The sequence below is a fragment of the Coturnix japonica genome, chromosome 26 (assembly GCF_001577835.2).
Source record: "Coturnix japonica isolate 7356 chromosome 26, Coturnix japonica 2.1, whole genome shotgun sequence".
Taxonomy (NCBI): Eukaryota; Metazoa; Chordata; class Aves; order Galliformes; family Phasianidae; genus Coturnix; species Coturnix japonica.
The window spans coordinates 3270230-3294725 of NC_029541.1; the positions used below are offsets into that span (position 1 = coordinate 3270230).

A 24496-nucleotide genomic window follows, 5' to 3' on the forward strand; every position below is an offset into this window, starting at 1 on the left:
GGTTATTCGTCGAAATGGTCTATTAAGTCCCTTCTGAAGCCTCACTCAGGAGCAGCTCTCATAGTAGGTGACTCGCTTATGGATGGCATCCCGGATCCTGCCCACCTTCTCCTGAAGGCCTGACAGCCTGGCTGACTTGGCCACCAGAGCTCTGTTGCTTTCCTGAATTTCTGTCTCCAAAGCTGAGGAGAGAGGGCAGGGAAGGGTTTTGTGACATCAAAACTGCATCAAAAAGGCATTATGTGCAGTCTGCCTTCCTGGGCTCAGCCCCTCCTCCCTCCTGCACCCCCTTCTCCCCCCACAAAAACACCAACCCCTCTGGAACCCAGAAGCCCCAGTGCAGCTGCCCATCACCCTGAGCTTACCTTCCATCCGGAGCATCATGTTCAATGTTTCCTCAAAGAGAGCTTTTGCCTCCAGGTCTATGCTCTGCACAAGGCTGCCCTGTTCTCCCAGTGCAGGGCTCTCCCCCTGCCTGCTCTTCAGCTCTGCATACATATCTTTCACTTGTTGGAAAGCCTGGATAAATTAAGCAGCACATGTAGGATCGAGCAAATAAACTGGTGAAGATTTACCAATGTTGAACCCATTTTAAATACTAAAGAGATACTGTGCTAGAGCTCTGCAATTACAATAATATGCAGATGCCCAGTGTGCTCACAAAGATGCTTGCTGGCTTCTGCATGGGCAGAAACAGGTCTTCAGCACAAGACTGAGAAAGCCAGAGGGAACATGGTGCAAGGCCACAATACCTGCTGAGCCCTGTTGGCCTCCTCGCTTGCTGCTGCCGCTGTCTGCTGCGCATCGCCAGCCCGCAGCCGATTCTGCCCTGCTGTCTGCTGCAGCCCAGGCAGCCCTTCTGCCAGCACAGCCAGCTGGGCTGCCACCGAGCCCACGTTCTTCTCAGCTGGACCAAGCACTGCCTCAATCTACAAGCAGAATGCTCCATGTTAAGAGGGAAATTGCAAACAACAACCTTTTCTTCTGTGCAGCGAGGGCCCACGGATTTCCTTCAGGCTGCAGGCCTGGCCCTCAGAGAAGCAGACAAATGAGACCCAAAAGGGAATAGAGATTTTTACACAAAATATCCCATTTCTCCACTTTGCTGGTACAGGGCTGTACCACACTGCAGAGCAGCAAAGCAGCAGTGAGCAGGAAGCAGTGCTGTTATTCAGGAAGTCACTGAACACCACTTACTTCCTCTATGCGCTCCTGAATGAACCGAAGGGAAGAACCTGAGCCCCTTATAGCCCCCCGGGCCTCCAGCAGCACCGTGTTTGCCTGTCTCAGATTCCCAACAACCTCTTCCACGTTGCCTTCCACAGCATTCGCCCGGTTCCTGGAGAAACACAAGAAACAGCCAGGGTGAGTGTGGAGAACTGCATGGACTGGATGTCAGGATTACAGGGGTAAAATGGTTTTTCATCAGTATTCCACATCATAACAGAAGCCAGACTGCTTTGTCTCATCAATTCCAACAGGCTAAGCAGGTGTCAGACACTATAAAGGAGTTTACATACTTATCCCACTCACCTTCTCACCGGGATATTGCTGAAAGTCAACACGTGACAAAGCAGATGCTCCAAATTTGCAAGGCCGCTGTGTAATTGCTTTTGAAGGGGCCATGGGATAATCCTCCCAACTTTCACCCAGAAAACAAATAGCCCATTTAATCCCCTCGTGCTCTCTTGTGTGATTAGAATGTGGGTCACCAATATCAATAACAGAGCAACCCCATCATCTCCCCTTATATGATATTGAGAAATAGAGAAAATTCTCTGTTACTTTTGGTATAAACTTTCTTGCTCTAGGATCCATGACAAGACATATTCTTGGCAGCCAGATCCTTATTGGAATCAAAGTATCAGAGAAGCCTCTGTAGAGACTGCAAACGCATCCTTTTAGCCACCATTACATACACATAAGCACAATTAGATTTCACCCAAGCTGAACATCAGCACATTCACTCTGGCTCAGTGACCCTGAGCCCAAAAGCCTTCAGCCAAGCTGACCTGGCCTGTTCTGCCTCCTGCTGCAGCTGCTTGGCCTTGGCAATGTCCTCAGCCGTCTGGGCAAGTATGTTCTCTGGGCACTGAAGCTTGGTGGCCAAATTTTGTATCTCCTTCATTTTTCTCAGGACTGCAGCAGCATCCGTGGGGAGACGGAGAGAGAGAACAAACTCACTGATTTCCTGGATTGTTGCAGGGTCCATGTCTTTGTCTGCATGAAACAGAGGAACAATGTCAGACACAGAAGAGGGTAAAGGCAGATGTCCAGCATGCTCTCACACACCATCTCTTCCTTACAGACAGCTGCCAGAATCTACTCTGCTTCAATCCACCAGCTCAAGTCCCCGTCCTTAAAGGCAAACTCAATATGAATGTGATCTGCCCCATGCTGATGGAAATGGAGCACCAAATGGAAAGCACAGAGGGACCAAGGCACAATTGTGCCCCACGTTCCTGCAGAGCACAGGCAGAGCTTGCACCACTGAGTAGATAAGGTTGTGTTCCAACACAAGCCCTTTTTATTGCACAAATAAAAGTTAATAAACCTGAGGAATCGGAATCAGACAGAGCCCAAGGGACAATAGCCCAGTGATTAGCTCACAAATATCTTCCCTCATCATTAACACCAGGCAGCACCAAGTGACCTGATTTTCTTATTCAGCTAATGCTCGTGAGGCTTATTATGTTATTACAATCTGTCTGTGAACAATAAGTCATCCCACTGGTTTATAGGACAGTGAGGAATTCTCTCATGATTAGCAGTCTGTTCCAGAGAGATGTCCATTTATCTCCTGTCCATAAGGTCACTGGTAAACTCTTCTACACTGTGGTCAGTGCTGACTGCAAACCTTTAGGGAGCATCTGTCATGGGCATGGCTTGGCTTCAGGCCTGAAGACAGTGAGAGACTCCCAGAGCAGTCTGGATAAACCAAGTAGCTGAGAGCCAAGCTGGGGTGAGCTGCTCAGTGTCTCCTTTGTACACTATTCTCATACATAATATCACTGTAAAAATTGGGTTTTCCATGCACAAGACAACCTGCACACACACACTGTGAGCTTGTATATTGCTACCTGACAAGAAGTTCCGAACTTGCTGGATGAATTGCTGGGCATGTCGGACATCTCCTTCGATCTGAGTTCTTGTTATACTCATCTGTTCTATGAGCCGCAAGGCATTGCTCTGAATCTGATTAGCAGATGCCTCCGTTGTTTTAATCTGCAAAAAAACCCAGAATCCTGATGGAGTCATTCCGACTTGACCTGGAATCCCAACAGCCCTCCCTGAACCCCGAGTGAATTGAGCAGGTCACTTTGAAATTACACTATTTCCATTTCTAACGTGTCATCCTTTTCAAGGAGCGTAAATGTTAAAGACTGAAGGCTGGATTAGTAAAGAAGGCTCCCTAAAGAGGCAGTACCATTTAGCTTTTGGAAACCCATTTGAAATGGATTTTGAATGACTTTGAAACCTCGTTTAATCTGCACAAGCTCTCGGAGGCTGTAGAAAAGAGGTGCAGCAGCACAAACACGGGCACTGTGGGCTGCATCAAACATTAGGGCAGAATCTGAGATGTTAGATGATGCCCTGCAGACTCTGAGGTGTTTTCACATCCATCACCCTTCTGTCATGCTAATCCCAATGCCATGTGAAGGCCAAGCTCTGGCTTCTTAGAGAGATTCCCACACCTACTGGCAATGCTGGAAATACAATGAGAGGAGCTATTTGCCCCCTGTGCCAGGGAGAAGCAGAGACACTGTGCAGATGACCAGAGCCCCACACTGGGTGCTTTATGGTGGGCTGCCCCTCCATGCCCACCCCTCAGACTCACCAGCTGTGCTGTCTCCCTCAGCCGTGCACTCAGGCTCTCCATCTCCCCTGCAGCTTTCCCAGCTACACGCAGGGCCCCACCAGCTAATGGCCTGGCACCACGGCAGCTGAGGCCATCCCCGCAGGCCATGCCACCATCCTGTGGGCACAGAGAGCCCTCACACTGTGCTGGGGTGCACGTCTCTGCTCGGAAACCACCGCAGATCTGGAAAGGAAGGGGAGAAACAGGGTGGTGAGGCTCACACATCTGCTTGTCTCCATGTTCCTTTGCAGTTTGCTGGCACATGGAACAACCACTTCATTGACCCTCAGAGAGAAACCCTGCTCAACCTCTGTAATCTGCTTTTAGACAGTGGGTTGAGGAGGTCTTAGCAGTGTGTTTGATTGCCTGGCACCTTTTTATGTTGCCACCCAACAGAGAGGGCACTGCTGCAGGGCACGGGTAGGTGCACAACTAGTGCAAGCACCAGCACTGCTGAATGCTTGGGAACACGATGGTGCCCTGCAAAGCAGAGGGGAGGCTGGTGGTCTCCACAGCAACCGTGCATTAGGAGGCACTGAAATGGATCTCCATGGCAATAACAAAGCAGTGAAGGAGAAAGAAAAGAAACCTCATCCAGAAATTAAGTGGGTCTGTGAGACAGGAGAACTGACACGTGAGAAAGTCCTTGGAGGAAACATGCACATGGTTGTGGAGGGGATGGAGGGAGCGCTTGGGTATCTGCTATCCACAGCAGGGGATGCTCTGATGGCTCTGCTTAATGTCCACAAGCAGCACTTTGTTCAGAGACTTTTCCTGAATGGCAAAGACTGCTAACATCCTCTAGTCTGACCCATCACCTCCATGCCCACTCCATTGTGCCACACTGGGAGATTAAGAGCAAAGATGTGAGACCACAGGGTAAGACCTCTGCCCCTCGAGCTATACAAGGCCATACTGACAACTGCAAGCACAGAGAACCCCTTTCTATTTTCACCTTATTCACAGTAGGAGTCAGATTGGGAGTCGAGGCCATCTGGGCCCTGAGGGCCAGCAACTTGCTGCTCTGTGTGGCAGCCGCTGCCTCCAGCCCTGCTGCATCCCTGCGGCTCTCCCTGGATGTGGCCAGCAGTGTGGCAGCAGCAGCAGCAAGGCTGCTGGCGTTGGTGGATGTCTGGTGAGCAGATCGGATGGTCCCAAAGGCTCCTGCAGGAATAAAGGCGGTTAATGACACAAATGCCTCAGTGAGTCATAAATGCAGCAGAGCTACCGAAAGGAAGGCATTAACTATACCCTGTGAGTGGATGCGTGCATGGAGAGGAGGGGGACACAGCTAGAGTGATTAGTCACGAAGGCACAAATAAAAAGCTCCTTTTATTTCCAAATGCCTTTCAGCCATTCCTGTACATCGAGCTGCAGAGCTTTGCTGAAGGACTGACCTCACGTTTAGGACTCTAAGACTGAAACAAAACTAAAGCAAAAGCCATAACTATGCTGATGCAGGGCTGTGCTGCAGCTATCTCAGAGCCCTTCACACCACCAGAGCAGAGCCTCATGGCACGGAGGAGGCAGCAGATGATGGCACTTGGAGAGCCTTAGCTTCTGCAAGGATTTAATGGCAACCTACCACCAGCAACATCACAGGGCATAATTAGCTCTTCTGAGCACCTGACAGCAAGCTGCTGGATCTCCTCCACCCCTCCATCCCTTCCATCTGCACACAGCCATTACTCCTGCAGCCACCCCCAGCTCGATGACACCTCCTCCCTGGGCTCAGCCCTGTCCCTGCTGAGCTGTGCTGTTGGGGTGCTTTGGCACACAGTGATGCACTGACAGGGAGGGATGTGGGGCTGCATAATGAGCTGCCCAACCCCAACAACCACAGGAGAAAGCCCCACATTGGTCAGAGATGAGGCAGGGCAGAAAGCATCTCTTATGCAGGAGGGAGAGAGGATGTTCGTTTGCTGTTCCTAAGCTAACAGACTGAAAACTTCTCCATCTCCCCCACCCGGCCACTGGGAAACCACCAGGTACACGGTGCCATTGAGGTTAATTGTCAGCCTCTAATGAAGAGATTTTAATGTGTCAGTTCTATATACCTGACAGATCTGTGCTGCGGCTGGTTTCAAACTGGGTCTTCTTGCTCTGATATTGGGCATTGATGGTAAGCAGGCTGCTGTTGAGAGCTTCGAGCTCGTTAGATAGAGAGGCAGTCACATCCAGAAACTGAAAGTTGGGATTAATGCCTTGCATTTGCTCCCTGAAAAAAAAAAAAAAAGCAGAAAATGTGAATTTGAGCAGAGAGGAAACTGAGTGTAGGCAGAGAGCAGGACCATGTCAGGCTGGAATACTACAGGTGTGCCAGGTGGGACTGCAGGGCAGTCTTAATATGTTGAGTTACAGAAGCAAAGTGGTGCATCCCTCACCTGATGGCAGTGAGTGCACTGCCCAGCTGGGCCAGGCCCTGTTCAGTAGCAGATGAGTGACCAAGGATGCTCTGTGCCTGCTGCACGCTGCCCTGTGCCCGTGAGAGCCGGAGACCCAGTTGGGAGCCCCCAGGCAGCCCTATAGTGGAGTTGCTCAGGCTGGCCTGCTGCAGGCGCAACCGCAGCCGCTGGATGTCACCATCATAGGCGTGGAAGCAGGGATGGCACGGCTCACAGCTGGGGTAGGTGCTGCAATGGTCCCGTTGGCACTGGTCACAGCGGGGGCCGGTGACACCTGGGCGGCAGAGGCACTGGCCTGTGGATTTGTCACATCCCACGTCCTCGGTGCCCTGGAAGTCACAGTTGCACTCTGGGGGATGGAAAGGAGAAAGGAAAGGTGTGATGCCCATTGAAAGGGGAGAATAACAACTAATCAGATGCTGCTAGCTGGATGGCAATGCAACGCACAGTGGGACCCACTCTGGTAGCCCCACAGTGCTGGGGACAGAGGTGAAATAGCATAGAGAATGCTGATGTCAGAACGTGGGCCAAGTGCTGTTCTTCCAGGATAGCGGGGATTTCACAGTGCTAAAATACACCATGCCAAAAGTGAACGTGATGCTCCCTACCTGTGCAGCCAACCCTGACGTCTCCAAAGTGCCTGTCTGGGCAGACCTGCTCCTGCTGTGCAGCAGAGCACGTCCTCCCCGTGAAGCCTTCCCTGCACTGGCACTGTCCTGTGAACTGAAAAGGAAAAGGACATCAGGGAGGAGTCTCAGCACTGAGTGTGCTGCTGGGAAAGCCCTCCCTGGTGAGTGCTGAGCTGCTCCCATCACCTGTCAGCTTCATCTCCTACCTGGGGGCAGGAAAACCACAACAGGAGTTCCCAGCATGGGAGAAAGGCGAAGCAGAGCAGAGGAAAAGCAGCACCTGAAGCAAAAGAAGCAGATTATGTTCCACAAAGCTTCTTAACAGATGCAGGGGCACAACAGGGAGCACAGCTCTGTGGAGGCGAGATGGAAATAAGGCGTCACCATCCTGCTGTCAGCCCGTGTCCCTGGATGTGGCTGCAGTGATGCCAACAGCAAAGCCATGGGGCCAGGCCTGCAAACAGCCTCAACTCACAAGCACTGCAAAGCTTTAGGTTTTGTTTCCAAGACAAAGCAATCGCCCACAACCAACCAGTTTTTGAGCTCAGGTCTCCTCCTTGTGCTGTTTGGAACCTATCTTTGGCTCTTTGCTTTTGTTACAGAGTTTTTACATTCAGCTATAATTTTCCCAGTTGTCTGTTAAGGCTGAAGTGACACACATGCTTTCCATTGACAAATGAGGATAATTAACTTGCCGTGCCTGCGTGAAGATCTCTCATTAGGATTTCCTTGCTAAATAAATATCAAGCCTTTTGGAGCAGCTTAATCTTGCCTCCGTAATTACCACCTCCTTTCATTTTCCTGAGTAGCCTGTCATAGTGCCTCTAGGAAACAGGAAGAGGAAAACAAGAGCAGATTGTGCTAGGAAGTGCACTGTCCCAGGCTGCAGTGATGTCCAGCAGGACAGCTTCTGTTGGCAGCGATATCCCCAGCTGCACCGAAGCAGGCAGAGAAAACAGTAATAGATATTGCTGGAATGCTTTCCAAAGGGAACACCCTGGCATACAGACAGATCACCAAAGGATGCTCAGAGCAGTACCTGGTTGCAGTGGATGCTGTGGGAACCACTGGGGTTGCACTCACAGGGCTGGCAGCCCCGGCCACTTGCCATGTCCCAGTGCCCAGCTGCACACTGGTCACAGTCAGTGCCCACCACGTTGGGCAGGCAGGAGCAGCTCCCCGTCTCATCATCGCAGGGCACATTCTGTCGTGTTCCCAGTACGTTGCAGGCACATCCTGAAACAGGGAGAAGTTCTTTGGATTAAAATTGGGTGTTGAGCAGCGGACTGGATTCTCACAAAGCTGGGAGGCTTCTGCCTGAGATGTGCTCTCCCACTCCTCCCTTTGCAGCAGAGGTTGGCATAAAAGTGCATCTCTGCTCTAGTACTGTGCTGCCTGCTCGAGCCCAGCAGCCAGACTCAGCAGCCCCACAGACCTCTATTCCCAGCACAGACAGCGTCCACCCCAAGCTGCGGCTGCCCTCTGCTGCACACAGCTTGGCTTGCCTGCATTGCATTGCCTGCAGCACCCCCTGCAGCTGCCTGAATCAAGAACAGGGCACAACCCTGTGCATGCCTTGAACTCTGTTCTCCCTATCCCTGTGGCCAAACACATCCCTGAGACAGGCCACATCTTAGAAACCCCAAACCCAAGCTGGCTGGGAAGCATGGCCCTTGCAGAAGACACTGAGGGCAAAGGTGCAGGAGCATCAGGGCCTGTCTCACAGCATACTCACTGCGGCAGCCCAGGGGGTTGGCATGGGCCAGCTGGGCAAAGCCTGGCTTGCAGAGGTGGCATCGCTCGCCCTGCACATTCTCCTTGCAGACACAGCGCCCTGAGATCGGGTCACAGACAGAGCCTGGTACTGTGCCATCCGGGTCACACTCACAGGCTGGAAAAGTGCAAGAAGTGGCACTGCTGAGCTGCCTTCAGTGCAAGCAAGGGGTATTAATGGGGGATATCACTGTGTACTCACGCTGGCAGGCTTCAGGATGGGTGAGATCCTGGCGCTGGTTACGGAAATAGTTGGTTTTGCAGCGCTCGCAGTTGTTCCCCTCCGTGTTGTGCTGACAGTCATCACAGACACCTCCGCTCACCCCACCGCTGGCATGGAAAAGCTCCGGGTCGAAGTGGCAGGAAGCCGAGTGGCCGTTGCAGTTACACCCTAAAAAAACCCCAAACAACCCATCTGGTGCAGCAAGCATGCAAGGCCCTCCTGCAGCATAGGACACATTGTCACTAGAGGGTGCCCTAGTCCCCTGCATGGCACCTCTGCACCCAGTTACAGTCCCAGTATGGAGCTGAGACATACTGGGCAAAGCAGAGGAGTGCGAGTGCACCCATGACATTGCCTGGCTGCAGCCTCAGCGAAGCAGGATGCTTTGGGAAGCCGTTCTATAGGGACGGCTCATACTCAGGAGGAGGAGGAAGAGGGGAAGGCTGTCACCATACGCTGGCACTCGTGGGGGTCATTGTCCTCCGCAGGTGCCCAGGGACGGTCATTGTAGAGAGGAGCACAGTGGCCACAGTTGGGGCCAGCAGTGTTGTGTTGGCATTCACAGCGCCCGTGCACCTACAGCAGAGAGCAGTTACCCTGTGTGAGCTCAGAGCTCAGCTCTTGCAGCCACCAAGCTCCCAAACTCCTCACAAAGCCCCTCCACCCCCCTCCCCATACAGGACATGAGTAACAGCCTTCATTCTCATAGCTACCATCCCAAGGTTGCAGGCAAAATGAGCACTGCTCCCCCCAGTTACATGCAGCATTGTCCCCAGGCTGTTCTCTGCATCACGAGGCTCACCATGGCCTGCAGGTCCCTCGAAGGGATGCAGCGGTCAGCGTGGCCATTGCAGAAGCAGCTTCCCAGCACCTGCATTTCTGTCACTGCATAGAAGCTGCTGGGCGAGCGGTAGCTGTGGTGTATGACTTGTGGGAGCTGCGTGAAGTTGATCCTCAAGTTGGTGAACTGCCCCAGCTCTGTTGGGGACAGACACTGTGAGGGGACAGCAGCATCAAGGTGCCATCTGCAGAGATGCTTTGAGGGCTCAGATATAGCAGCACCAGCACCCTGAGTAGATGAACCCTCTGCAAGGGCCAAAGGCTGATCCTTGGCACATCAGGGGCAGCTATTGGGCACACAGCAGCTCGAGGCTTTGCTTGAAGAAGAGCTGCTCCAGCCCAGCATCCTCCAACACCCCTTAAAAAACCACAGGCTGCATCTTCCCTCCCTTTCTCAGACACAACAGAGGCTGTTCACTTACTATTGACAGACTGGCTGTACGAGGTAGTAATGGTAGATGCCAGGTCTCGGACACTGAATTTCACCTTAGAATGAATTAAAAAAAGTAATAATTAAAAAGCAGGAAAAGCACTGTGGGGCAAAGGCACATGCTGGAGAGCCTCCACAACCCACCCAAGTACCCCAGACCTCACCTTGCCCCCATGCATGGGGTGTCCATTTAAGGCTTGCAGTGGCTGGCACCGAGCATCACCCCAGCTCTCAGGGGCACCACGAGGGATGTGGGGGAAGGCAGCAGCACAGTCAGAGGCCAGGTACTGGTACACCTCCCATGTCTTGCCAAAGTCCGTGGAGCGCTCAATCAGCATCGCAGCAGGCAGAGGTGACTGCAGCATCAGGGAGAGAGGGACATCAATTTTTGAACCACCAGGAGCCAGCAATGTCCATCCACCCACAACTACCTGTGAGATGCATTGCTGTGTACTAACCCTGAAGTCCAGCACGATGCTGCTGAGCTGGAACTTCTCATCCAGATCCAGCTGCAAATAGACATGCTCCATGCCTGCGGACAAAGTGAGATGGCCTCAGAGATGCAAGACTTCAGGAAAACAAACCATTTGGCTGCATAAACCAAGCCATCTATTCCCCTGTTTCCCCTAATTCACTGAACCCAGCACTGCTGAGGACCAGCACTCACCACTCTGGGATTGCCACCAGCGCGTGCGCCCGGCAGAGGACAGCATGTTGGTCACACGGTGCCCATTGCGGGCATGAGGCAGCCGGGAGTCGCATTTACAGCATCTCATGTTCCACTGCAAAGAGAGAAGGTGGGTGGGAGTCCAAACAAGACACAGCCCTGGTGCAGACCCCACAGGCACTGGGCAAAGAACCAACACAGGGGGGACATCACTGAAGATGGCATCAATAGAGCTGAGTTATTGGAGACCTGGAGAACCTCCATCGTATGCCAAGTGGTACCCAGGATCAGAGTGGTTACCCTCACACTCCATATAATAAAGAAGAAACTTGTGAATGAAGGAGTTAAAAACTAAAACTGAAAATTGCTTTGACCGAAATATATATCAGCACCAGTTTGCCCCCTGCCCAAGGCCGAGCAGCTTTGCTTGGGTGAGCAGAAGGGCTCTCACATCCCAAACCCTGCGTGGGGCTCAGCCACCTCTGCACTCTCCCCTCCAAGAGCAGCAGCAGCAAACAGCTCAGTGGGTGGAAAGTCAGCGGGTGGGAAGTCGAGTGGCTCAGAGTTCAGCCCTTCACTTAAGCAACTCATTCAAGTAGCAAACACAGACGTGTTGTGAACAACGGAGGGACTGGGGAAATCAGGATCTCCAGGGAGCAAACAAACACCCTGGTTTTGAACAACCAAGCAACGCGCTGTGCCGGTGCTTCTGAACGGCTGCCGGGTACGTGCTGCACATGGGTGGGCTCAGAAAGGGATGGAGAGGGATTGAGCAACAGGCAGAGGGTGGGAAGAGCTGGCCAAGGGGGGAGGTGCCATGGAGAAGCAGATGAGCTGGATGAGCGCATCACCAAATCAGGGGGTCCTGCAGGTGGAGCTGAGCTGGTTGAATGGGAAGGCTGCAAACAGAGGAACTCACTGCAGATAATGCCAGCTAGCAGCAAAACGGCAGGAAAGCCAGAGCAATTCTCCACTGAAATAACCTAACAAACAATTGCTAATAATGATTAAACTTCCCAGCAGTTCTGACTGTGATTAGAACAGGGGGAGGACGGGTTTCTTCAAGGGGAAAGGTTAATGCCAGCTAAATTATTCATTAGGAATTACTCATGCGTGCTTACTGAGACCATTCACACAGCCACAGACACAAGCACATCCCACAGTTACAACCAGTAACTGTGATGAGTTACTGAGTTCTGAGTGTTGGCCACAGTCACACTCAGAACACGGTGCTGAGCAAAGGGGCAGCTCACACCCACCACGTCTGGGGGCTGTGCAGCAATCTTTGCCAATTCAGTTTATCCCATAGGGCAGCCACAGACCTGAGTGTGGAAAGTTGGCTTTCCTCCCCCCACTCCCATCCTCCACCTTTATTAAGGCCAAAATTAACACTGGAAAGCAAAAATTATTTCATGTACTTTGAGCAAATTGTGAAATCCCTCTGTTGCACAACATGAGAATTCACTATTACTGACTGTGCATGTGTCTCAAAGTTCCCTGGGACAGAGGGAATTACCACAAATGACAGCCCAGCTCTGCTCTGAAGGAAGGTTTCCTAGGAGCACACCTTCCCTCAGTTCTCCCCATCATATTTACCAGCATAGAAACAGCCTCAGTGGATTCATCAGAGCCGGGATTGCCAGGAATAGAGCAGGGCCATGAGAGTATGTGACAAAATGGAAGTCAATAGGTCACAGTTTCTAAACTTGGTCCCTTTCCATCCCTACCCCCTCCCAAAGGATCCCAGCTGTGTGGCAAAGCAGAAGCACCAAGAGCCAGATGGTGAGTTCTGGTAGCTGGGTCTGCTTAGAAAGTGCTCGTTGACTTCAGTGCTGCCCTTGGAACAGCCTGAAATTCAGGTCATGGAGATCTTGGGAAGGAAATCTGTACCAGTCTTTAGAAAAGTAACTCATGAGGGGGTCATTTGAGAGGAAAAGCAAACATGCTGAGAATAGACAGACTCCTGTTTTCCAAGTGAGTGGTGGAAACAAAACCATCTATGCAGAACAAACGGCTGCTATAAAGATGACCATATACTACATGGAAAAGCAGAGCAAGGCTGCAGATCGGGATGGAAAGTACATGTGCATGGGCTGCACAAGTGGAAACACACATGTGCCTATGGGTGATCAACACCTGCAAAGGCCAAAGACACTCATGGGACATCGTGCAGAGTTTGGGGATGACCAGCCCCATCCCTGTGCCCTGCTGCCACTCTCTGCTCTCACCTTGTGCATGGGGTGTGCCTGGCATTGGCTCTCCTCCATCCCTTCCCCCTCCTCACATCTAAGGGCAAGAAAGCCTCAAATGATCTGAAGCCAATGGCCTCTGACCAAAGTATGTTAGGTAGCTGTAGCTGCCATTTTAATATGAGTAAAGAGCCCTTGAAATAAAACCACCTGGCGGAGGTGCATCACTCAAAATATACTGAAGCCATTCATCAGCATATATGAGAAGCTGCTGCTCTCCGGTCATGAAATAGAGACCTTTAGGAACTGTGGGACCTTGGTGGTCCTGTGCCAACACAGCTCTGTGGGTCAGAGCACTGTGCCAGTCAGCTCCAGGCATGCAGCCTCCCACGCGGCAGCCTCATGTCTCTTGTGCAATTAATATCCTATTGCGATAGTAATCACTGTCCCAATTCTATTTGGGGAACGGAGGGCAGAAGGAATTTATGTGTATACAGAGAGATGGAGCATTAATCAAAAATAGGGTTGGCAGCAAGAATAAGTTATATTGGGAACAAAGACACCTGTCAGAGCTCTTATGCAATTCCCTTTTCCAGCCCCACTAATTCCCTGCTAACACCAGCACTGAGCACCAGGCCAGCAGAGCAGGGATATGCTCCATCTGCTTACCATGGGAAGATGCTATAGAAGGACCAATGGATGTGTCACTGCAGCTGAACCTCCTGTGTGCAAACTGCATTCATAAAACGGGACTGTACTTCAATGCTGAAGCATAGGTGTGTGTCTTAGCCATACATGCCCATGCTTAGCTGGTCATAAGAAACACTGTGGGCTGAAAGCACAGAGCATTCTGACCTCAGCCTGGTGACCCCGAATTCAGTTGTGATCATAGGGCTGGGACAGCAGCAGGGCAAACATCTTAGGCATGAGGGCTAAGGAAGTGAACTTCATTCCTCCTGCTGGAAAGCAAGCATATGGGCTCCTGTTTTCCTCACCCAGTCCATCCTCACATCATTTCCCTTCATAAAAGCTTCACTTAAAGCTTGCCACGATGACAGCCTGCAAATCTGTGCTGCACGAGCTGCTCCCCAGCCCACACATTGTAGAGGCCCTGCTGCCTCTGTCTGCGAGGGGTGACGTGATGTCTAAGAGCACAAGTGGGAATCTATGTGCCAAAGAAAGATACAGAGAATGGAGGAGGAGAAAAGTGGGAAACTGCCTTCTTCCTCTGTGTGCTGCTGCAGGTAGAGACACATCCCTGCAGCAGGAACAAGGTGTGTCTGAATCTGAAGATGTCACAGTGATTTGCAGAGTGGTTCGGCCACTACAACTGCAGTTCTTCTCTAGTTCTGAATATGCCCTTCAGTTGAAAGCATTTCCAGGCCCTGAGGACACAGGCATTAGCCCAGCCTGACACAAAGGCCAGGCAGGGCACAATGCTGTAGAGTGAGTGCCATCGTGCTGTCCTTGGAGGGGGGGTCAGGCCAGGAGCTGCTAATCCATGTGAAAACCACACTGAGAGCCTCCCCTTGGTTACCCATATTGCTACCATAGTACTATGTATAGCATCCAGACAGAGAGATGAGCTAACCAGCCTTGAATCACACCTGTCTTAGTCTTTCCACACGCATCAGTGCCTTTAGGACATCAAATTCAGGGACGCCTATTTTTCTTGTTAGTTTTCCTCTTGCCTTGGCTTTCCCTACCACCTTGAACAGCCATTTCCTGAGCTCTGAGTGATTTCCAAGCCAGGCCATTGGTCTGTTTGGTTTCCTCCCCCCTCACTTTTCGAATCATCGCCGCAGTCCCTTGCACTATAAATGGCAATCCCGGGTCTCCAAGGGATGGAGCAATCAGTGGTGCAAAGTATAAAGGTTAGAGGGATCCAGAGCAGACAACGGAGCAGGGGGGTGCAATTGAGCAGCCCAACAGGATTGCAAAAGAGCCTCCAGGGTGGCGGGCAGACGGCTCACAGCAGCCAGCTGGCACTGGGCATCGGCACCCACAGCAACCCCTCATCCCGTGCCCTCTGCTGACATTGCAAAACCCACTCCAAATTTGTACCTATTTGGCACCAACACACGAGCCAGGCATGTAACAAAGAGTCAGAAGAGTCAGAGAATGCATTTGATTATTGTATGGGATGAGAATAGGGGGAAAATGTGAGTTCAGGAGACTCATTTTGGCTTCAATTAGGAAATGCTCAGCATGAGGATGTCTCCAAAGATAGAAGCTGGAGTATTCACAACTTGTAGCAGCCATCGCAGCTGCAGGACAGAAATGAAGGTCTCTGATTCCAGCAAAGGGAAGGCACTAAGTACACAAAGATCCTATTCTCAAAGCTAGAAGTGATGAATCCAACTTAACATACCAATGCTAATCCTTCCAAATTCCTTCTGACCTCAGTACTTATCAGCATAAGGTGCTGATTCCACTGACAAACTCTAAGGAATACAAAACTTGGATGTTTTAGGGACCTGAAAACCAGCTGGCCACCACCTCTCCACCTCCCACCATGGGACCTCAGCCACCAATTCCACTCCAAACAGGCATTTGTGCTCAGGGTACTTCACAGAAGAAAGCTGACTCACTCCAGCTGGATTTCACTGCAGAAAGCACATCCTCATAGAGGACTGCTGTGTCCTTTCCTCCTGAGCACCTCATCCAAGCACCCTCCCAAGGCACTCCTCACCTCCTCTGCACTGAGTCCATTCCCTTCCAAGCTCTCCAGCACAGCCACGTTTCCAGACTAACACACAGAGGTATAAAGAAGCCACGTCACAGACATCACCCCTGCCTGAGCAAAGAGCTAAAAATGCTGCAGAATGAGCCATTAGCTCCGACTTTTGGATTTTTGGTTACAGCTTTGGAGCCTGGGAACGTGCAGCTGCAGCTGTTACCCTCTGAGCACCAGTTCCTACCCCCACACCATGTAATTGGAAACAGCAGCTCGGCTCAGCAGCTCTTCCAAGCAAAAGCCCTGGAATGTTCCCATGTCTGACAATTGAAGGATGAGTTTAGCTTACAGCTAAGGAGGCTGCTGACTGGATTTTTGGTTGCAAAAGCTTCCATTCTGTCCATTGAACAGCTTGTTCCCTGCTCGTGCTCAGCTTCTCTGCCCTGATGTGGTACAGACCCCAGGGCTGGAGGGGACACAGAGCATTCAGAAAGAGAAACAAACATCCAAAGTAGATCAAAGACATTGTAAAGGGTAGGAAGGATGGATAAAGGCACCAGCATCCCCACACAGGGCTTGGAAGCAGAGGGAGCAGCACATACCTCTCCGTGTGGTGTGCAGTACGTCTCAGGCTTGGTGAGGCCACAGGTGGAGGAAGCCATCAGGTGCTGACCCCGTCCCAGCAGGATGTCCCCCCCAGGGGGGTAGCAAGCCCCATGGGAGCAGGCTGACTGTGCTACCTGTGGTTGTGGGCAGGCTGCAATGGCAGGAAAGAAGCACATAGTGACTCAGCCAGCAGGATGGCCTGGAACAAAGCTACACCTGGGCATGCCAGAAAGGGTGAGGGTTCATCTCTGAATTGCCTTGGGTTTTAATAGCACACAGTGCTTAAAATAGCTTTTTATAGCTGTTGCTCCTGAAACTCTTCTTGTAGGACACATCTCTAGAATCCCAATGTCTCTGGTTCAGGGATGCTCAGTTCCTTGCTCACTGTACTTAGCATCCCACTCTGGTTTCCCTCCATGTACCCACAGGCCCTGCAGGAGGTTGCTCAGCACAGAGCATCCTTTTCCCAAAGGATTACTGAACGCCAATCTTCCAGCTGCAGTGCTGCTCATACAGTGCTTATCCTAGCAGCATTTCTTAGCCTCAAAGGGAAAACCTTCCTATCATTCCCTTCTCATTAATAAACATAATCATCCAATTTCCTTTGCAAGAAGTTTAGCTATCCATAAGCTCACCTTGCTTAAACCATGGCACACATGGAGGCTCTAGGTAATATAACTCACTGCAGTACTCATATACAAACCCAATTATCAATGTATTTCCAATAGGTAGCAAACACTTGACAGCTTTCCCTCCTATTTTTCCACAAACATGGAATGTTGAGCCTTACCCAGGAGGACAAATAATGCCCACAGCCAAAGCTGGCAGCAAGTCTCCATCATGCCAAGGACAAGGACACACCTAGAGAGGAATTTGCAGTGTAAGCAAAAATACCAGAAAATACCACCTTAAGCCTCATCCTGGGCACTTTGCACTCCTTATCTAATTCGAATTGATCTAGCAGGTGAAAGTCAGGAGTAATGTAGAGGGAACCCCTCAGACTGCACATTAGAACAGATGAGTACAAGGAATCGCAGCCCTTCACCAAACAGGTGAGGCACACCCAGGGTCCCCCTGAGCTGAGCACAAGGCAATCCCCTTCCCAGGTGCTATCTGTGGATCTTTATGATGTTGCTGAGGTGAACCACGCAGGCAAGAATGGCCCTTTGCCGTCTGCAGAGCTCCAATTTCTACCTTCCTGTCTCTGGGGACTCCAAAAAGCCATAGGGATACACATAGCAGTAAGCAGTGCCCAAAGAGCCCACAGCCACCCCACTCTGCTGCCCTTCAGCCTGGCTGTCCTGCATGCTACCTAGCACGGCTCCAGCTGGAAGATCCCAATGGCTGTGAGCCTGGACAGGGGGCACTGATAAGGGAGCCGGGCAACCAGAAGCAAGCTCCACTCCAGGAAGTTCCCTCTGCTGCTGTCCTGCATGACCAGAGCCCCATTCCCAGTCTCTGAGGTGCCCCAGGTCCCCCACCACGTACCTGCCTGGTGGCGAGGGCTCTCCCCGCTGTTCCCAGCAGCTGATCCTTGCAGTCACACCAGTCTCCAAGTGCTGCTGCCGTCCTTGTTTGGCTTTTAACAGGCGGCTGCCTCACCTGGGAGAGAGGTGCCAGTGGGTGTAGCAGCGATAAAGGCGTGATTCAGGCACTGCAGACATCCCCACCCAGCTCCGGGGAGTGCAGCTGCTCCAGACACAGCGTCACTTTGCAGTGTGACAGTGGTGTGAACAAGCAGGTCTGCAGGAAATGGCATCGAGTGCATTAAGGGGCTTCCCTACAGCCCCAGGATGTGCCCCAGGTGTGCCCAGGGCTCAGGTGGGTGCTGCACCCAGGGGCTTTGCTTCCCTTCCCCCCAATGCCAGGCTGCACGGCCAGCAGATCGAGGTGCCCACCCCTCATGCACAGGTTTGGTGCACCCCGCTCAGCACCCCAACCTGAGGATTTAAAGCCTGATGAGATTCTGCGTGAGCTGCTGCTGCACTGTGTATTCACACATCAGGCATCAGCCCACGGATGACCTGCAGCAGGGATGGGGCTGTGCAGGCTGCAGCACGCACCTCTCCTGTCTCCAGCACTGGAGCCCCTCGAGGCACAAAATAGTTCTCAACCTCATCTTACACAATCTACAGAACTACAGTACAGCAAACTCACCAGCTGTGACAAAATAAGGCAGAGAAGAGCCACGTTTTCCAAGAAGCACAATTCTCATTTGGGTACTGAGAGAAGCGCCATGATTTCCATAGAGACTCTGTATTTATCACACCAGGATGGCTTTAAAAGCTCCTTGGGAGCCTGAAGGAAAGACACCATGAGAGCAGCCCATCTCCCCTGCATGGGGCCTAATGCTGACCTCTGCTGTGCTTGGAGCTTCAATGCCATCAGTGCTTTACATGGCACAGCTCTGGGCACCCATAGCACTGCTGAACCCAGAGTTATAAACTCCATATTTACCTCCTCAGATCCCCCAAAACCACGCAGACCCCCCATGCTCTTGTTCTAACGATTGTTTTTTTATGGTCTAAGGAGGAAAACTCGCAGGAAGATTCGCTATTTATTTTACTGACTCAGCCCAACATCACGTCCTGTGCCTCATCACACCGTGCCAGGTGACCCAAGAACTGTGTGCCCAATGCATTGCTGGTGGGAGCAGCCTGCCCGTCTTCACATGGAGCTCATAGAAAAGCCGTACAACAGAGCTGGGAAAAATAATGCCCTACGGCTACAAAGTGTGCACTGTTGGTGCCTGCCGAGGTGCAGGAGCAGAGCTGGGTGTGCCGCCCTGAGCCACCACTCAGCAATGTGGGGCTGCTGCATTCCTGTACCCAGCAACGCTCCTCCATCTCAGCAGGGGGATGGGGGATGTAATGAGAAAGCTGGTGTATTTTGCAGAGGACCTGAGAGCTGAAGAATGCCACAAGCACTGCTGGCACATCTCATCCAGGTGGGGCACAGGGATCCCCAGCTCAGCTCCATGCAGCCCAGGGCTCAGCACATAGAAGCTGCAGCAAGAAACTGCAGCATATAAAACTTTGAACCCAAAAAATCATTGACCTAGTTTAGATCTAACCCAGGGTTACCGTCTGCTTAGCCTGCACAGGGCAATACCCCGGCTTTGCTTCTGCTCCAGTCTGACATGTCCTCTGTGTCCCCATAGAGAAACTGTCCCACTAAGAGGCAGGGAGGGACACTGCTGGACAGTGAGATCTCGTCACACCCGCATTTTTTTGCAGGTTTGCAGAAGGTTTGCAGTGAAGGCAGGCTCTCTCTGAGCTGTGTCCCCTCTGGCACTGTAGGTGGTGGCTGCTGAAGTCACACTTCATTCTGCTCCTGATGGCCACTTTACGCCTCCCATACCAGGGACATCCCCATTGCATGCCATGACCCCATCCCCATTGCATGCCATGACCCCATCCCCATTGCATGCCATGACCCTACTATGTTAAACACCAGTATTTCTCCCCTCTTTACACAACCACAGACCAAACCCAGAAGCACTCGAGCTCAGTGCATGGCCATGCTCAGGGCATCCCCAGCCGCCACGCTGCCCCCCCTTCACACCATGGGATTTGGGTTAAGCCTCGGTGCTTACACTGCCCTGCAGAGCTCTTCCTCCCGATGACGTTCAACTCTTGTCGTTTTCCCGGCTATAATGCCCGCTTGAATCAAAACTGCAATTAAACCTGACAACCTCCCTGTGCAGACTCTCCTAAATAAGATTAGGGACCGGCTAAAATTAGTCTAATTTAATGGTAATCATTAATCTTTTTATCCACTCTTAATCCAATTTAAATGTCCACACAACGGAGACTGCATAGATGTCCTTAGTGCAGTTGCAAACAACACTGAATTAAACATTATTTAATTAAACCAGCACCGTGCTGCCATCAGAGCTGTTTGCAAGTGATCATCAACCACTCAGTTACCCAAACCATCACCCAGAGCCCTGAGCTTCAGCAGCTCCAGGTATCAATGAGGCGTGATTTCAGATATCTCCTTCTGCATTTAATATGAATTCAAAGGTTCAGGAAGCAAAACAATCCCTGCCTGCTTTGTTTGGTTGCTTTGCTTTGTAACTTCTTACTTCTTAAGCCCAGTGGCACCGCTCAGACCCTCCTCATTGACCTTTGTGCCTGGGATTACAGCCCGCACTGTCCTGTAATTTGCAGTACTGGGGGTGGGAGCAGAGCTGGCCCCGGGCAGCAGCACGACCTTGAACTTGCCCTGTCTAATTGCTGTCTCCTCTGGCTCTCTTTCCTGCAACGCTCGTTTGTCAAAGAGCTGCAGAAAAGACAAACGTGGCTCAAGCCGAAGAATCAGCTGCAACCTTTGCTGCCAACTTGGCAGAGAAGATAAGGGCTTTATTTTAAGAAAGGGGAGAGGAGGGGGAAATAGACAGTACGAATGAACAGCCTCTTTAGCAACTTTTACAGCCAGTCTTGCAATAGAATTTCCTAAGTGCGTTCAGAACTTGCAAGAAGACCAAAAAAAAAAACCACCCCAAATTTCCCCTGCAGCTCAAGCACATCCCACGGGGATGGCTGCACTCCCTTCTCTACGTGAGGGATGTGAGCACTGGGCTGACTCACTGCTCACACAGCCCAGGGATCAGCTCAGAGAGGAGGAAGAGGGAATGAAACCAATGAAACCAATGCTTTCCTTTCTGAGGAGCCCAGCATCCGCCTGGCACCCGCCCTCATGCGGGCAGTGAGTTACACACCAGGTGTGCCAAGTAGAAAGGGGTGGAAAGCAGCACATGCGACTGCAAACAGGCTTGGAAATGTGAACAAGACTTTGGGGTCCTTTAACCACGAGCCAGTCTGGTGATTTTAGGACATAATTTAGGCAACATTGCCTCATAGAGCAGCCTTTTGGAAGGGGTCCTCTAGAATAAGGACGGAGCAACACAAGCTCCAGCCATTCCCAAATGGCACAGGGCTCTCTTCATGTCTTTCCCACCCCAACAATGCTGACCCTGGAGATTCCTCCACCTCTCACCGTGGGCTTTACCCTGTATCAGCATCTCCTCCTGCACCAGCTCACGCTACCCACAACCACACATTGCCCCAGCAGTGCCCTTCCAACCACCTCAGCTCTGCAGTTACCAACCACAGGACACAGCTGGGATGCTGCAGATGTGCACCAGCGGAGCCAGCAGTGCAGGGAGGGCAGAAGCAGCTGATGTGATGCACTGTATGATACTGATGCAATGCTATCGGGCAGCGAGCCAGGGAAACAGTGTGACAGTGATGTGCTCTTTTTTTTTCCCCTGTAAGGAAATAGGCTGTTCTTTCTGTGAATCATAAGGGAGGTTAACATTACAGCGAGGTGCTACGGAGTTTCAGCATCGAGCACAGGGAGGACAGTGTGATCTAACAAGCAGCCTATAGCTTTCACTGCAGGTGTCATTGCTATTTATTCCCTTATTTGAACAAATCAAGGTCCTGCTGCATCTCACAGCTGTTAAGGGGTCCCTTTGCCAACCTGAAGTAGTCTTTAAAGTCTTTAAAGCATCCCAACCTGGGTCACATCTGTTGGGCTGTACCCAGATGGTTGTACTCGGTTCCCAGGCTGAAAGTGGCTCTGGGCAGCCTGGTCTGCTGGTTGGTGACCCTGCACATAGCAGGGGGGTTTGAAACCAGATAATCACTGTGGTCCTTTTCAATCCAAGTCATTCTGTGATTCTATGAATTCACTGTGATAACGGGCAGCCCTGCTGAACCCAACACCCCACTTCCAACTCCCTACATCCACCAGCCCAAAGATTAAGAACTACTGACACATTCAAACCCCCCAGCCCCAATAATACACAACCTAAACACACTCCTTACAGAAGCAACCACAGAGCTGCATCGCAACGCTCACAGAAGCCCCCCCCCCGCTATGAAACGAGACCTGGGCTGGGGGGATGGTGGGGGGGGGTGAGGTGGGGGAGAGGGGAGATAAACGTTTTGCAGATGGGTTTTTTTTAGGCCGTCCAGGACCGCAGCCAACAAGGGGGGAGGAAGGGGGGGGTGCTGCCCGTGCTCACAGCGTGCCCGCCCCCCCCCCGGCACCGCCCGCCCCCGGCGCCGATAAAAGGCGGCTGCAGCGGACAGCGGGCAGAGCCGGGCGGAGCTGCGGGCAGCACGTTGAGGAACATAAGATCTGAGCACCGCAACGGCACCGCAACCGCATCGCGGCCTCAGGTAAGGGGGAGAGACAGGAGAGGTGCTGGGACAGCATGGGGTGCGGGTCTGATCCTGGTGCTGATCTTTAAGGCAGCCTCTGGCTAAAGGCAGAATTCTCCATTTGAACATAATCGCGTGTGTCTGCTATGGGTGAGCGCTGAGCTACACTAACATGCCCCTATCTTGCTTTCCTCTTGCAGAACGGAGCTCTTCCTACGCTGCTGTGCAAAGATGGAAACCATGCATGAGCTGATCCCCTTCGCCAAAGAGATGCTCAGCCAGAAGCCCAACAGGAAGATGGTGAAGCTGTACATGCTGGGCAGCGTGCTGGCGTTCTTTGGTGTGGTCATCGGGCTGGTGGAGGCAGTGTGCAGCCCTTTCACTTCTGAAGGGAGGATAGAGGAGGAGGAGGAGAAGAGACCGAACCCATCTCGAGAGCCAGCGCTTCCTCAGAAACGGGAGGATTTGGTGTTGGAGCAGAGCAAGAAGTCATCAGTGGTGCAGAGGGGGATGGTGACCAGGCAGCATGCATCCTAAGGGACCCACTGCTCAGCTGAGCACACAGCTCTGCTGCCCTGATATCCCTGGAGATGGTGGTCCCGGTGATGGTGGTTCCAGTGAGAAGGACGAAGGTTTGGCTGAATGAGGAGGCTGCAAAGTGTAGGACTTGAAAGAAAGGAACGGTTTTATTTGCTGCCGTGCAGCAGTAGGAAAAAATACCTTTTGTTGGTATGAAAATGTGCAAGGTGCACAGCGTGGTTTCTTATTTTTGCTACAGACGCGTTTTACAACGTTTTGCAAACTCAATAAATGTTTTATATGGTACCAGTGCTCTCTGGCTGCGTTCATTTCATGGACAGGTTTGCAGATGAGTTTTGTGCTCTGCAAAAGCCTCTGGCCCCTTTGTGAATGGCTGTGGGCAATAAACCAGCTCTATGTATAGAGCTCCTTCCCCTGGTCTGGCAGCTCAGGGCAGAGTGTTGGAGTTGCCCAACTCCAGTAGCTGCTGCCTTCCAAAAATGGGTCACTGTGTGGGGAGGAGTTGGCTCACAAGCCACATTCCCAAAGCTGGAGGTGGGGATGCTCCTTCCGGGGTTATCTGGGTTTGATGGCATAGATTCAGGGCTCTGCCGTGTCCACGTGTACCCAGAGCTGCTGAAAAACCTGTCCATCCCCCACAGGCTTCTAACAGGCTACGGGCACAGCTCAAAACAATGCAGTGCTTTGGCTGGGATCCTTCCTGAGCCTGACACCTGATTGTGGAGAACCGTGTTTGCTCCCAGTCCTTCACCTATCTGAAACCTTCCCGGGGTAGTTCTGAGCGCTACAGATTCTTGCTAAGTCACTAATGTTAAACTCTGAAGAAAAGTGCAGTTGAAAGATTCTGACCGTGCTACAAAGCAGTGGAGAAAATATCCTTGACAGGCAGAGCAGGGGGAGAAAATCCCTGTTTGCTCAATGCCAAAGGCAGTGGGGCAAGGATGGAGGGGGGAGGGAATGCATAGAAACTAGGAGCTATAAGCAAACAGTTGTTAAAAACAGCAGGAGGGGCTGGAAAACAAAGCAGCACTTTGACAGCCACCACAAGCACAGGGATCCTCCCAGAGCTGCGAGTCAGGATCAGAATCCAGACAGAATCCACACAGGACTCCTCAGGCTTTGAACTGAGAGCAAAGTACCTTTTCCTTGAGGGAAAAAGGAACAGAGTCCTGTTTAAAAAGTAAAAATAAAAACCTTGTAGAATGATTTGATTTGGGCTTTAAGAAACCCTTTGGCTTCTGGTGAGGTGGAGCGACCCAGCACCTCACTGGCACCAATGGGAATGTGGAGGCAAAGAGGGGCAGAGGGTCGCTGCCTGCAGCACCTCCCAGGCCAGGCTCTATCGTGGAACAGGTTGTGTGTCCCCACAACACAGCCAACATCACAACATGGGTCAGCCTGAGATGAGGGTCATGAGTGTCCTGCGGTGCTGGGGCTGTCACACCACGGCCCCATCCCACTGCATCCCGCTGCCCTCGCCACCTC

At 51.8% G+C, this 24496-nt stretch overlaps 2 protein-coding genes across 2 annotated transcripts; one reads left to right on the forward strand and one right to left on the reverse strand.

The window, feature by feature from the left end:
• Positions 1-22: 22 nt before the first annotated feature.
• On the reverse strand, positions 23-17927 carry LAMB3 (laminin subunit beta 3). The gene is made up of 23 exons (XM_015885105.2): positions 17787-17927; positions 17089-17159; positions 16295-16449; positions 10827-10941; positions 10618-10691; positions 10324-10515; positions 10152-10215; positions 9692-9867; positions 9345-9465; positions 8869-9057; positions 8629-8784; positions 7933-8129; positions 6873-6987; positions 6244-6613; positions 5917-6077; positions 4815-5023; positions 3839-4042; positions 3081-3225; positions 2013-2220; positions 1198-1339; positions 753-929; positions 366-519; positions 23-182 (listed from the first exon to the last, which is right to left on the reverse strand). The coding sequence occupies exons 2-23, from the start codon at positions 17138-17140 to the stop codon at positions 46-48; spliced, it is 3513 nt and encodes a 1170-aa protein (XP_015740591.1). The 5' UTR covers positions 17141-17159; positions 17787-17927; the 3' UTR covers positions 23-45.
• A 4460-nt stretch (positions 17928-22387) lies between these two features.
• On the forward strand, positions 22388-23296 carry G0S2 (G0/G1 switch 2). The gene is made up of 2 exons (XM_015885395.2): positions 22388-22489; positions 22672-23296. The coding sequence occupies exon 2, from the start codon at positions 22703-22705 to the stop codon at positions 23006-23008; it is 306 nt and encodes a 101-aa protein (XP_015740881.1). The 5' UTR covers positions 22388-22489; positions 22672-22702; the 3' UTR covers positions 23009-23296.
• Positions 23297-24496: the final 1200 nt, after the last annotated feature.